At 42.5% G+C, this 14,153-nt stretch overlaps 1 protein-coding gene across 1 annotated transcript in view; it reads left to right on the top strand.

The window, feature by feature from the left end:
- Nucleotides 1-14,153, top strand: part of KCNT2 (potassium sodium-activated channel subfamily T member 2) — a 277,251-nt gene that overhangs the window by 93,814 nt on the left and 169,284 nt on the right. The window contains exons 7-9 of the mRNA XM_074961164.1: nt 3,906-3,980; nt 4,399-4,482; nt 5,089-5,183. Coding sequence (XP_074817265.1) covers nt 3,906-3,980; nt 4,399-4,482; nt 5,089-5,183 — 254 coding nt within the window. The remainder of the gene's footprint in view (nt 1-3,905; nt 3,981-4,398; nt 4,483-5,088; nt 5,184-14,153) is intronic.

Here is a 14,153-nt window from a genome sequence, read left to right as displayed (position 1 = left end):
AGGAGATTAAATACCTTTGTGGATCTGGGCCTTTGGTACTTTTGAAAATCCCACTAGGCATCTTTGTTTAATTGTCTAAATACCTTTTGAAAATTTGCTCCTTTGGCCTAGCAATGCTGAACAGAGCAATGCCTAAATACCTTTGAAAATCTGTGACTAAAATTATTACAAGAGGCAATTGAAGAAAGTAAATGTAAAGGCAAGAGAGGCCTACCTTTGTGTCTGGGCTTAAATGGTATAATGCAAAAGCAGAAAGTCTGACAGATCTATAGAGGATGGCATATTGTCTCAAACAGCCTTTCTTGTTTCTCAAATGTATTAGGTATCATAATAATCAGAGCAGAGGACTGGAAGTCAGAAATCTTGAGTTTCACTTACAATTCTTCTACTGCCTCTCTGTGTTGGTTAGGGACAATTTTCAAAGGTGTCATTTGGCGGGGGGGGGTATAGTCATATCTCTATGGTCTTATTTTTCAATATGTGGAGTACCCTCAACTCTCTCTGACATCAGTTCAAGTTGTTGCTGCACAATATCTCTGGAAAACTTTTTTTAAAAAATCAAGGTTCAGTTATCTGAAATTGGGCACTCAGGAATCGAGGCACACACAAATAGAGGGCAATTTTGAAAATATGGGGCCATATTTGTCTGCACCTCAGCTATTCCAACTCTAAACTAGGGATCTTTGCAAAATGTTTTGAGATCTGCTGATGAATGCAAGAACAAACTATTACACATTTGTCTTTGTTTTTTTTTCCTTAAAATGTCAAGTTCTCATTAGTTATATTTTTCTAATGTTTTGGTCAGAATTTCCTCACATAATTTGCCCTTTAATTTTTATTATGTGCTATTACAGTGAATTGTAAGAAGTCTGCATTTTGAGCTGTTTCGATAAAACAGTAAAATAAATGTCAAACAAAACAAGAAAAGGCTTTATTTTAAAAGTTTAAATATCTCATTGTGTGAAATGAGAGCATTTTGTGCTTTTAGTCTATGAGTCAATGGTATTTAATAACTAGTCAATCCATCAGAGTCAGAGTAATACTTTATTATACTTACCAAGTGATGATTGCCAGAAATGTTTTTCAAAGAGTGTAACATTTTTAATAATCTTAAAACTGGCTACTAAATTATAGCTGATAAAAAGCAGCTAGTACTGTTTATATAAATTAGGCATTGTCCATTATAAATATAAGTCTCTTGGTGGAAAAAATAGTACAATGAAAAACAACTGGTGCCAACATACTATTTATAAAGCAATGCCACTTTTCATTCTAAAGTTATTGGGCCAGATTTTCTAGGGCCTTGAACTTGTGTAGTTTACACCTGTGCAAACTTTATATAAACAACTATATTATCTAGCATTTTATCCCTACGCCCACTTTGCTTTTAAATGAGTACACAAAAGCAATGGTGAATCAGTTCCCTAAAGTAGTTCTTTATATCCCTGGAAAGTGGGTATAAAACTGCCATCCTGTTTTGGTAGCAATTTATATCCACTTTACAAGTTTAGTAAATTACTATACAGAAGAATGTCCATATTGAGTCAGACCAACGCTTCATTTGGCCCAGTATCTTTTCTTCCAACAACAGCCAATGCCAGATGCTTCGGAAGAAATGAACAGATCAGGGCAATCATCAACTGATCCATCCTGTTGTCCACTCCCACCTTTTGGCAATCAGAGGCTTAGGGGCACCCAGAGCATGGGGTTGCATCCCTGACCATCTTGGTTAATAGCTATTAATGGATCTATCCTCTATGAACTTATCAAATTCTTTTTTGAACTAGTAATAGTTTGGCTCTCACAACATCCCCTGGCAATAAGTTCCGCATGGTACAGGTCAGTGGAGAATCAGTCCCATAGGATCAGATAATGAGAAGTTGTACATTTCCTGAAGTGATTATTTTTATATCAGAGATCTGCATGGAGGCTAACCGTCCTACTTGATCTATTAACTTTAGGGCGGTCTCTCACAATAATACACATATCTGCTCCCCAGAACACTGTCTGCCAGACCCAAGACAGATCCTGTGTGATAGGACACAAGCTTTGTTCCAACAATCTGCAAGATTGAGAACCAGGTAGCAGCAGGATCTGCATGTCCAGAATCCCAAATAAAGAACTTCCTTTGTGTTTAATACACTTGTGTCCTTTTTTCTCTCTTGTGATGGACACTACCAATACAGTGAAATCTGTAGCAGCTGATCATCCTTTGTTAGGAAGCATAAAGAGAAGTCCCCTAGACAGGAAAATAAGCGAAGATATTTGTTCAGTAGGAACACATGGTGGGTGAGTTTATAATGAATTAAAAATTTGAAATTCAAATTTCATTTATTTTTTACTGTGCCCACAGTTAAATACAACCACAGCCTTTAATCATCCTTCTCCCATCACTTCTGTGTACAGTTACCACACAGAACATTTAAAACTATCCAACTATAGTCTCATTCATCTGTCAAAATACAATTCTTCTGGCACTATAGCAGCAGTGGCTTCTGGAGATGAAGGTGTGTGTGGGGTGGGGGGGTGGGAGGAGAGATTAGAGAATTTCCTTTTTGCACAACAAAGCTTGTATTTAGCATTCAGTGACTGAGTCCAATGATAGAATAATGAGGATTAATTAATTTGTTGAAATAAATGTCAGATCATTTATGTCTATTTTTAATTTATCCTACTACACTTCAAATTCTTGAGATATTGACAAGATCTATTCCACAGTGTACATGCTGCAGTATTACATTAACTAGTACGAGCTTCATGAACTTTACCTTTGTGAAGAGTCACTGGGAGCTGGATTCACAAGAGGACTTGGGTGCCTAAATCCCAGAATCGGGACCCACTGGGATTCACAAAACACTGCTCAGCAACCCCCAAACCTTGTAGGTGCTTAAAATCGCCCGCACCTACATTTTTGGCATAAAAGTTCCCTAAGGGACCTTTGCTTCTGCCTCTGAGCATATGCAACACAGTCCCATGTTAGGGGTCCAGACACCCAAGCCCTAAAGCAAGACACAAACCGGGGGAAGATAGGTATTCCTCTGCCTAACTCACCTGCAGGGCCCAATCTGGTAAACAGGTTCAGACCTCGCCTGCTAGATTTGGCACCTCTAGGTGATCTTACACAAAAGAGGGGGTGGAGAAGAGGACCTCCCTCTTAACCTTTAGCCCAGCAGTGAGTGTTCTCATCTGGGATGTGGGAGATCTCAAATCCAAGCTGTCTCTCCACCTGAGAGGGAAAAGAGATTTCAACTGGAGTCTGCTGTCTCTCAGGTGATGGCCTTAGTCACTGAGCTATGGGATATTCTTAGTATCTCCTGTTGAAGATGTTCCACTGTGAATACATTTTAAAAAAGTCATTGGAGCAGGAGGTCTGGATCCTGGGTCTCCTGCCCTCCAGGTGAGAGCTCAAACCACTAGACTACAGAGTTACTCACACACTTTCTTGCTCTCTTTGGCCCAGTGTTTAATCCACAGTTCAACAACTTCAGTACTGAAAGAATCACTGAGCCAAATATCACTGCCTATTCCACAGGGATAGCAGACTCCTGACAGAGTGATCTGGAGAGAGCTCTGTGAGGGAAGTCTCATGGAGTTTTCCCCTGCTGCTGGCCCCTATTTTAACTTCCCTGAGATATAAACAGAAAAGTGTTATGTTCTCTCATTTACCTAATCTATTGTTTTCTCTCCACCCACTCACCAGTAGGAACACTAGTGCCAAATCCTGCAGTCCTTTCTCAGGCACGACTCCCAATGACATCAATGGGAGCCTTGCCTACCACAGGATAAGGCACTTGGTCTTTTCAGAATGTTGCATATTTGTACATTGTTTGGGATGAATGATCTCTACTGTGTAACTCAGTGAAAGTCTGTTTCTGAAGTTTGGTATGTTCTGTTGTTTTAAAAAGGGAAACCTCTGGGAACAAGTTTTGCGAATACCCTTCCTCCTGGAAATAATCAATGCTGTCCCCTTTATCATTACAGTAAGTATCTGAATTAAGTGTCAGTGTCCATACCTGGGTGGGATTATGGGTCTGCTGAAGTCTCTGTTGACCTGTATGAGTGATGAGCAGGCCCTATTGGAGAGGCTAATTTAGCAAACTATGTTTTTCTTCTTGAAAAAAAATATTTAAAAAAGTCACACAGCCAACAATGCAATGAGCAAGATAAACCAGTTAGATGTAAAAGCAGAGAAAACTTGCATGGTAAAATGTTATCTACACTGTAAACTACCTATCTCAGTCACATGCCTTTGGGTATCATATATATTATACAGAAAGGAGTAATGTAGTTACCAGTTTTTACATCAGGAGCACACAATTTTATAAACACTGAATTGGATGTAGTTTCTTGGACAGAAAAGCTGTTAAGATGTATTTGTGTTTATTTCCCCCTCCTCAGATTTTCTGGCCTGCACTAAGAAACATATTTATTCCAGTATTTTTAAATTGCTGGCTTGCCAAACATGCTTTGGAGAACATGATTGTAAGTATGACCAAAAATAGTTAGGCAAGAATAACTTTTTTTTAAAAATGTCCATTTCTGAGTCTGTTGTCTTCAGCAAGGCTGTTGCTTTCTGGTCAGGGGACAAATTTGTCATGGGATTAATCACTTTCACAATTCAATCATGGAAATGCTTCTACATTTTGCTGTATCACCATTTCATATCAAATTTGGAAATATTTTCCAGTAGTTCCTCAGTTGGTGGAAACTGGCACATCACTGACTTCCAACAAGGGAAGTTCCCTGAATGGCCAACTCTTATGCCACTCACATGTATTCTCTGCATCAGGGGTCTAAAGAGCTGCTATGCCCCAGTTACTCCTGACTGGCATACGGAACCATCTGGGCCAGCTGATTAAATTTAGCACAGACTCCAGGATGCTCTAAACTATGCCAGGGTGGTCAATGACCCAGCCATGGAAATCAGGGAACAACAACTGACTACTTTGCACCACCCACTGTGCTCAGCAAATTTTAAGTGCATTTGGGCCGTTGTATCTTATCAAAATATCATGGAACTATTGTATAGGATCAGCAGATGCATTATTTAAAAAAACCATAACCAACCTGCTTTTTCTGTTAATATAGAATGATCTCCATAGAGCCATTCAACGTACACAGTCTGCAATGTTTAACCAAGTTCTTATTTTAATATCCACATTGCTGTGTCTTATCTTCACCTGGTAAGTAGCAGATGTTTATTCTTACACATTACGTTTTCTAATTTAAGCACATCGTATTAAAACAGATATAGTAGGAATATTGTTTGTTAAGAGATAATGTTGTTCCCATGCAAGGTTTTAATTAACAGGTAGGTCCAAGGCAGTGTTGATGTAGTGAGGTTGGGTGAAAAGGGGGCTAGAGTTATTCTAATTCTTATGAAAATTAGAGTTGTGCAAACACATCAGTAGAAAAAAAATGTAGAGCACTACTTCTGATCTCAGGGAGAAAGTTACTCAAGTACATTGGGCCCCCTGCACAGCTCCCCAAACAACTTGAGCTCTACTGTGGGGCTATAAAAGGGAAGAGGTTGGGGCTGGACTGGCACCTAATGGGTCTTCTTGTCCCTGTGCTCTGTGAAGATGCTCTCCATTCTAGCCTTCGTTAGACTGGTGAGACAGGTCAGGGAAGGGTCCACAGTATCAATACTTTGGCAACTCAAATGGTTCAATACTCTCATCAAAGTGAGTGCACAGAAAGTGATAACATTTCAGCTCATGGGTTGGAATAGCAGCTTCAGTAAGGTAGCACTACAAACCAATGGCCTACCTAAGTATACTGACTCCTTTCCAACAGCAGAGCTCCCTGTCAAACCCTTATTTCTCAGGCTGTTAGGAGGCGGTAGAGAAGGAGCAGTGAATGGGGAGGACCCTGTGCAGAGCAACTATATTTCTATCATTATTTACTGTGCTAGCCAGAGTGCCTGCGGTGTCACTGCATTGATAAAGCTCAGTCTGTCATTCTGGAGACACTGATTTGATTTTCTCCTGCTTTATTTCTCCAACCTAATTCTTCTGCTAGCCCCTTCACCCTTATGGTCAGGATAGAATAACACATGGCCTCTTTTAGTTCTGCCATTAATGTCCGTTCTTTAATCAGAAGAATTTGTGCTCTCTAGCAGCTCAAGGAATATTTCTATTTTTACTCCCTTCACTTACAGCCACATAACTGCATGAGGCCAGATCCTGCAGTCCTTTTCCAGCCATAATTCCTATTCAAGCCAAAACTTCTCATTCAACTCGCATGGCATTTTTTTGGCTGTGTAAGGACTGTGCCATTTGACCCACACTGTACATAATTAGGGCCCTAACAAAAATCAGCCCTTCCCCATGAAATCTGATCTCCCCTGCTGCTGGTCCTTCCCCCAGATGACTGCTCTTGGTGAGGAGATCAGAGGCACCTCCAGAGGCAGCACAGAAATGAGGGTGGTACGCCCTCACTTGTGCACTGCAGCAGCCTGGGAGCTGGGATCTGGGCATCCGTCCCTTCCCCCCACCCCCGCAGTTCCTGCCGCAGCTCTAGGCGCCGAGCTCCTGGCTTCCCCTTCCTCCCCCAGCAGCTCCTGCTGGGGTGGGAGCTTCTGCTCCCAGTGGCTGCACCTGAGGCAGACTGGGCTCGAGGCCTCCCCTGCTCCAGCCAGAGCTGGGGGCTTCTGCTCCCTGTTGCTCCAGCCAGAGCTAAAGGCACCATCTACTGCTCCAACATGGGCAGCCTGGCCATGGGACTTCCCCAACCGCAGCTAGGGCAACCCGGTATTGGGGCTTCCGTCCTCCCCCTGCTGGAGCGGCTTGGGGCTTCCATCCCCCTCCCCTCCCCAGCCAAGGCTCAGGGCAGTCTGGGCTTGAGGCTTCAGCCCTGCAGCTGCAGCCAGGGTGTGGGGCTTCTTCCCCCCAGGGGTCCTGCCAGGGTTCAGGGTGACCCAGTTGGGGCTTCCACCCTAGGGCTTCTTCTGGGGCTGGAGCACCCATTTTTCAAGGGGGCCCCCAGATTGGCATGGGGCCCCTGCCTTAATCTGTCACTGGCCTGGACTAGCAGCCCTGGCTGGGGCACTCCTAGTAGCATGGGGGAGATCATACCCACCTCCACCTCCCAGAATCTCCTCAAACTGAAGGCAGCTCAGAGAGCACAAAAGTGAGGGTGACAATCTTGTGATCTCCCCACACAACAACTTTTCAATTGCAACCCCTCTATGATCCCATTTTGGATCAAGAACCTCCCCAGTTACAACACTGAAATTTCAGATATAAACATCTGAAATCATGAAACTGACCAATTTTAAAACCCTCTGGCCGTGAAATTGACCAGAATGGACCATGAATTTGGTAGGGCCTATACCTAATGCTGTCACTGTAATACCAGGATAGTCCATATTGCATCTTCAGCCACAGTTAAAGTACAATATAAAAGACTCTGGAGCAAGCTGTGCTTTAATATTTGTTACTGTCCAACATTTCACTAAAGTGCTAGACAAATTACAAAGTATGCATCCACTTCACAGTGAAGCATGCTCTTTCTGGAAATAAAGCGGTTTCCCCGAGAGCTTGCAGTGTCCCTGCTTGAACAAGTATATGAGCTCCATTTGAAATGGAACATTGTGTTCGGGTCCAGGCATTTTGGTACCAACAGTAAAACGTAGAAAATGGCAAGTTGACCTACAGTAATTGTGCCTGGTTTCAACAGTTTCAGATACAGACACATTATAGATTATATGCTGACCTAGTGTTGACCCTGCCAGACAGAAAAATAAGCTAAATAAAAATTAAAAAAAAACACCCAATAACAATTGCTAAATAAAGCACTTTGGCAGTGACTTGTAGTATTTGTTGACATCATTTGCCTAAGATGAGTCTTGTGTTGACCAGGAAATTGTTTATATTATTTATTTGAACATACAGTATTGAGATTTATATATTTGGGGGTAGCCATTCATATATGAACTTACAGTGTAGAGCAGCACTGTAATGACTACTGAAATATTCGAACACACCATAGACAGCATGCCAAACTCATCTCCAGGGTAAGGTCTTCAGTTATGTTATATCCTTGGTGAATTAGGGTCAGTGTCTTTCTTTAGTAGCTGCTCTTATTTATGGCTTAAACAGAGGCCCTGCTGCAAAGCAACAGAGGGGAGTAAAAATGCCCCATTGTGGGCCAAACCCATTGTTGGAGAGTGTGCAAAGGCAGAAAAGAGAAGCTACTACCAGGCTGCCATTTCACATCCGACACAGAAACAGGCAGTGGCAAGAGTGGCTCTGTCCCCAAATGCACTGGGCCATATACCAGAGCCAACACAGAACCCTTCTGCAGGCACAGATTACTCTCCACCGCTCCCTTGGATGAAACAGGAAGAATAAACCAAATAGCTCCCCCTTAAACGAGTTACAGGATTAATTACAATACAGCCCTTCATACCTGAAGATTTATAGGTACTAAACACTTGTAGTTCCCATTTACTTCAGTGGGAATTGTGGATGTTCAGCACTTCTGAAAGTCAGGCCACTTGTCTTTATAATGCAGTGTATTAGAAGCCATGCTTATTTAGAAGATGCAGGAGGATAAGTAAATCCAAACAAGATATAGTAATTTATGGTAAATATGTTTTGAGGTTTTGTCTTACTTTACTCTGAAGATGAAATAACAAAATAGCTTCAATTGATACCCTCATAACCATTACAATTTCTGGGAAGTCAAACTTTTGCTTCATAACTGATTTATAAGTATTGATATATTAATTTACTGGTTGAGAAAAATGTGAGTTTGAAACCATATTTGATGCTCAATACATTTATGAGTTCAATTCATAAAATCATAGGAATGAAGGGCCAGGGGAGATGGAACAATTTTTATGGTGGGGGTGCTGAGAGCCATTGAACCAAACTATAAACCTGTATATAATGGAAACCACTTCAAACCAGGGGGTGTGGCAGCCCCCTCGAGTTCCAGCACCTATGTATAGGGCCGGAAGGGACCTCAAGGCGTCATCCAACTTCAGCCCCCTGCAGTGAGGCAGGACTATGTAAACCTAGATCATCCCTGACAGATATTTGTCTATCCTGTTCTTAAAAAACTAATGACAGGGATTCCACAATCTTTTTTGGTAATCTATTCCAGTACTTAAGTAGCCTTACAGTTAGAAAGGTCCCCCCACTTCCCCCCAATATCTAAACTAAATCTCCTTTGCTGCAGATTAAACCAATTATTCTTTGGCCTACCTTCAATAGACCTGTAAAACAATCCATCACCATCCTCTTTATAACAGCTCTTAGTATATTTGAAGACTTGTTAGGTCCACTCTGTCTTTCCTCGAGACTAAACATGCCTCTTCATAGGTTATGTCTTCCAAACATTTATCATTTTGTGTTGCTCTCTGCTGAACTCTCATTTCTCCATGTTTTTCTTTGAATGCGGCACCAAAACCTGGACATAGTATGCCAGGCAAGGTCTCACCAGTGCTGAATAGAGAAGAACAATTACCTCCTGCATACAGCACTCCTGTTAATACACCCCAGACTGACATTAGCCTTTTTCAAAACTGCATCACATTTCTGGTTCATACGTCATTTGTGGTCTACTATAACTCCCAGTACTACTGTCTAACCCTTTATTCTCCATTTTGTTGTGCATTTGATTTTCCCCTCCAAACTATAGTACTTTGCACTTGTCTTTATTGAGCTTCATGTTGCTGATTTCAGACCATTTCTCCAATTTATCAAGGTCATTTTGAATTCTAATCCTGTCTTCCAAAGTGCTTGCAACTTCACCCAATGTGGCGTCATCTGCAAATGTTATAAACATATCCTCATCCCCCCCAATGTTGACTATTCCTTGTAACCCTATTATCCTCTAGGTGCTTACAGACTGATTTTTAATAAAACTGTTCCAGTATCTTTCCAGGTATTGAAGTTAGACTGACTGATCTAATTCCCTGAGTCCTTTGTTCCTCAGAATGTTTGCTCCTCCCTAGCCCTCTGGGATCTTACCCACCTTCCATGAGTTCTCAACCATGACTCGAATGGTTTGAAGATTCCTAGATTTCAATTAGTTCCTTAAGCCTAGGGTGAATTTCATCAGGCCCTGATTACTTGAATACATAGAATTCATCTAAATAGTCTTTAATCTGTTATTTCCCTATTTTCGCTTGTGTTCCTTCCACCCTGTTAATATTAATTGAGTTAAGCAGCTGGTCATAATTTACCTTTTTAATTAGACTGAAGCAATATAAGCATCAAGCACTTGAGCCTTCTTGGTATCTGGTATTAGCTCTCCATCCCCAATAAGTAGTGAACCTCTTCTTTCCTTCATGTTTCTTTTGTTCGTAATATGTTTATAGAACCTCTCCTTACTGCCTTTTTTGTGCCTTAGCCTTTCTGATTTTATCCCTGCGTGCCAAGCTATTCTTTTATACTCATCCTCATTAATTTGACCATGTTTCAACTTTTTATAGTGTTCCTTTTTGATTGTCAGGTCATTAAAGAGCTCCTTATGCAACCATCTTTTCCTCTTCCTATTCTTTCCTTCACATCAGCAGAGTTTGCTTTTGTGCCTTTAAATATTGTCTGAGAAACTACCAACTCTCCTGAATTCTTTTTCCTATTAGATTTTTTCTCCCACAGGGCACTACTTACCAATTTCTGAGTTTGCTGAAGTCTGCACTTTTTATTTTTTATTTTTTTTAAGTCTATTGTCCTTATTCTGCTGCTCTCACTCCTTCCTTTCCTTAGAACAATGAAATCTCTTATTTCACCCAAGTTGACTTCTACCCAGTACTGGGTTTACCATGGCGCTGGGCCCACAATCAGAAGGGGCCCTGGCCAGCCCGATCCTCTGGCTGGCTCAGCCAGCAAGGAAAGCTGCCCCCACTCCTGCCTATTCCAGCCCTGCCTCTTCCAACCCATGCTCCGCCCCCACCCTGCCCCCACTCCAGCCCTTCCACTGAGGACTGCAGCAGGGGTTAGGCGCCCTGCACTCACTGGGCAGCAGTAAGTGGAGGACTGACCCGGCCCCAGCCTGCTCCATGCCTCCGACTCCCAGCTGTGCCACCAGTGAGTGCTGGGGGCAGTTCCCCCCTGCTCCCCAGTCCCAAGGCTGGGAGCCAGGGGAGCAGAACGGAGTGGGCTGGGGCCAGGTCACTCCACTCCAGGGCAGGAAGTGAAACAACCTGGCCCCAGTCCGCTCCGCTGGCTCATTCTGGGGGGCGGTTTCTCCCTGTTTCCCAAGCCTGGGGAGGAGATGGAGCAGTGGGGAAGGGGCATGGGATGGGGAAGAGAAGGGGGTAGGGGAAGCAGGGGCAGGGGGAAAGACGCAGTGGGGAAGGAAGGGGGTGGGATGGGGAGGAGATGGAGTGGTGGGGAAGGGGCATGGGATGGGGATCCCCACCCAAATGAACCCCACCTCCCCTGCACCAAGAATCCACCCCCTCCCCCCCGTGCTGAGCTCCAACCACTTTCACTTGGTCCCCCCTGCAGACTCCAATTGCCCCTGCAGTTAGTTTCACATATAGGGGGCTAGGCATACTCTTGCCTCTTACATGTGTGCATGGGTGCTGGGCATCACGGGTCTGGGGGGCATTGGGATCTGTGGGGGAAGTCTCTGGGTGAGTGCATAAGGGCAGGGCACTGGGCAGGGGACAGTGTAGAAGGGGCGCGCTGCCAGCGCAGGCCATTGTGCATCTAGCAGTTGTGGGTTTGTAAACAGTGTCCTTGTGCTGGGCTGGGTGGTGCCACTCCCACTGCACTGCACCTCATTGCCCACAACTAGCCCCTCGCTCTGCAGACCGCCTCCCATCACATGCCCTATTTTTCCAGTGAGGGCCCACAAATATGTTTGGTGCCGGGCCCACAAAAAGTTAATCCGGCCCTGCTTCCACCTTCAGCTTCACAACCAATTCCTCCCTGTTAGTCAGAATCAAGTCAAATATTACTACCCCCTGGTTTCTTCGTCCACCTAATGACACAAGAAGTTGTGCCCAACACATTCCAATTACTTATTGGACATTGTGTGTTTTGCCCTAGTACTCTTCCAACATATGTCTAGACCTTTGCTTAAAGCCCTGAATAAACGGAGGCATGCAGTGATTCCTTCCCAGGACTGCACCATTCAAGGGGGAGCCTCCAGACATAATTGGAGCTCAGAAAAGTACAATTCCTTCCCATCTCACCCTTGCTCCCAAAGGGATGCAACTTCCTTCAGACCTATACTGTGTGCTGATTGTTTCCATTCATGCTGTCTCTCAGGCTGATTCACTGGAAAGGCAGAGCCCAGCCTAACTCCCATTTAAGATTTTCAGTGGGACTGAAGGAGTACATAGGTCTTGTGCTTGTCTCTTACACAAGTGAATTTCAACCAAAGTACAGATCAATTCAAAGACCTGACTGTGTAAATAACCCCTTTGTTCTTAACAGATGTGTTCCTTTGAACACCCCACCATCAAGGAAGAAGGGCATAGTGTTTAAAAAACTAACCTCCTTTAGAGGGGAAGTGAAGGCTGAAATTAGACCTTTTTAAAATCAGCAGGTCCAAATAGCCAGCTCTTTCAAAACTCTTGGATGCATGTTGATGAGCTCATCAAACCATTAATATTGATTTTCAATATGCATTGGAGCACTGGAGAAGTTCCAGATGACTGGAAGAAATCAACTATTCTGCCAATTTCTTAAAAGAGGGTAAACAGACTGTCTTGGGTACTTATTGGCCTGTCAGCCTGACATCAGACCCAGGCAAAATAACAGAGCAGCTGATACAGGATTCAATTAATACAAAGAATTAAAGGAAAAGAATCTAATTAATGCAAATAAGCATGAGTTTCTGGAAAATAGATCTTGTCAAACTAACTGGATTTTTTTTTATAAAGTAACAAATGTGGTTGATAAAGGTAATAGTATTGACATATACACTTAGACTTCTTTAAGGCATTTGACTGGTACCACAAGACATTTTGATTTTAAAACTAGAAGGATATACAATTAACATGAAACACATTATATGGATTAAAAACTGGCTAATTAATAGGTCTCAAAATGTAAGTGTAAATTGGGGGTTTTCATTGAGTGGGCGTTTCTCCAGTGGGGTCCCACAGGAATAGGTTCTTGGTCATATGCTATTCAACATTTTTATCAATGATCTGAAATAAAACATAAAATCATCACTGACAAAGTTTGCATAAGATACAAAAATTGGGGGAGTGATGAATAATGAAGGAACAAGTCACTGATTCAGAGTGATCTGGATCACTTGATAAACTGGGCATGAGCAAACAAGGCCTTTTAATACAGCTAAATGTAAATATGTACATCTAGGAACCAAGAATGTAGGCCATACTTACAGTATGGGGGAATCTATATTGGGAAGCAGTGACCCTGAAAAAAGACTTTTAGGTCATGGTGTATAATCAGCATAACATAAGCTCCCAGTGGGATGTTGCAGCCAAAAGAACTAACAGGATCCTGGGATACATACAGGGGAATCTCAAGTAAGAACAGAGTGGTTATTTTACCTCTATATTTGGCACTGGAGCAACCACTGCTGGAATACCACATCCCATTCTGGTGTCCACAATTCAAAAAGACAGTTAATAAAGTAAAGAGGGTTCAGAGAAGAGCCAAGGAAATGATTAAAGGAGGAGAAAACATGCCTTATAGGATAGATCAAAGAGATCAATCTATTTACTTTAATAGAGAGAAGGTTAAGGGATGACTTGATTACAGTCTATAAGTATCTACACAGGGAACAAATATTTAATGATGGGCTCTTCAGTCTAGCAGAGAAAGGTAAAACACGATCCAACGTCTGGAAATTGAACCTAGATAAATTCAGACTGGAAATAAAGAGTAAATTTATGACAGTGAGTAATTGACTATTGAGACAATTTACTAAGGGTGATGGTGGATTCTCCATCACTGAGAATTTTTAAATCAAGACTGGATTTTTTCTAAAAGATATACTCTAGGAATTATTTTGGGGAAGTTCTATGGCCTGTGGGGATACAGGAGGTCAGACTACATGATCACGATGGTCCCTTCTGGCCTTGAAATCTATGATTCTATAACAATCATATATATTTTTGTATTCTCTAAAAGTAAGTGTTTTCTGTGTTTTACTCTGTTAGCTCTGCAGAATCTACACATGTAAGGAGGAGTGAGCTGGAGTCATTGAAG

This window comes from Natator depressus, chromosome 8 (assembly GCF_965152275.1).
Source record: "Natator depressus isolate rNatDep1 chromosome 8, rNatDep2.hap1, whole genome shotgun sequence".
NCBI classification, from domain to species: Eukaryota; Metazoa; Chordata; order Testudines; family Cheloniidae; genus Natator; species Natator depressus.
Note: the sequence above shows the minus strand (reverse complement) of the source record. Positions and strands in the feature narration are given on the sequence as shown.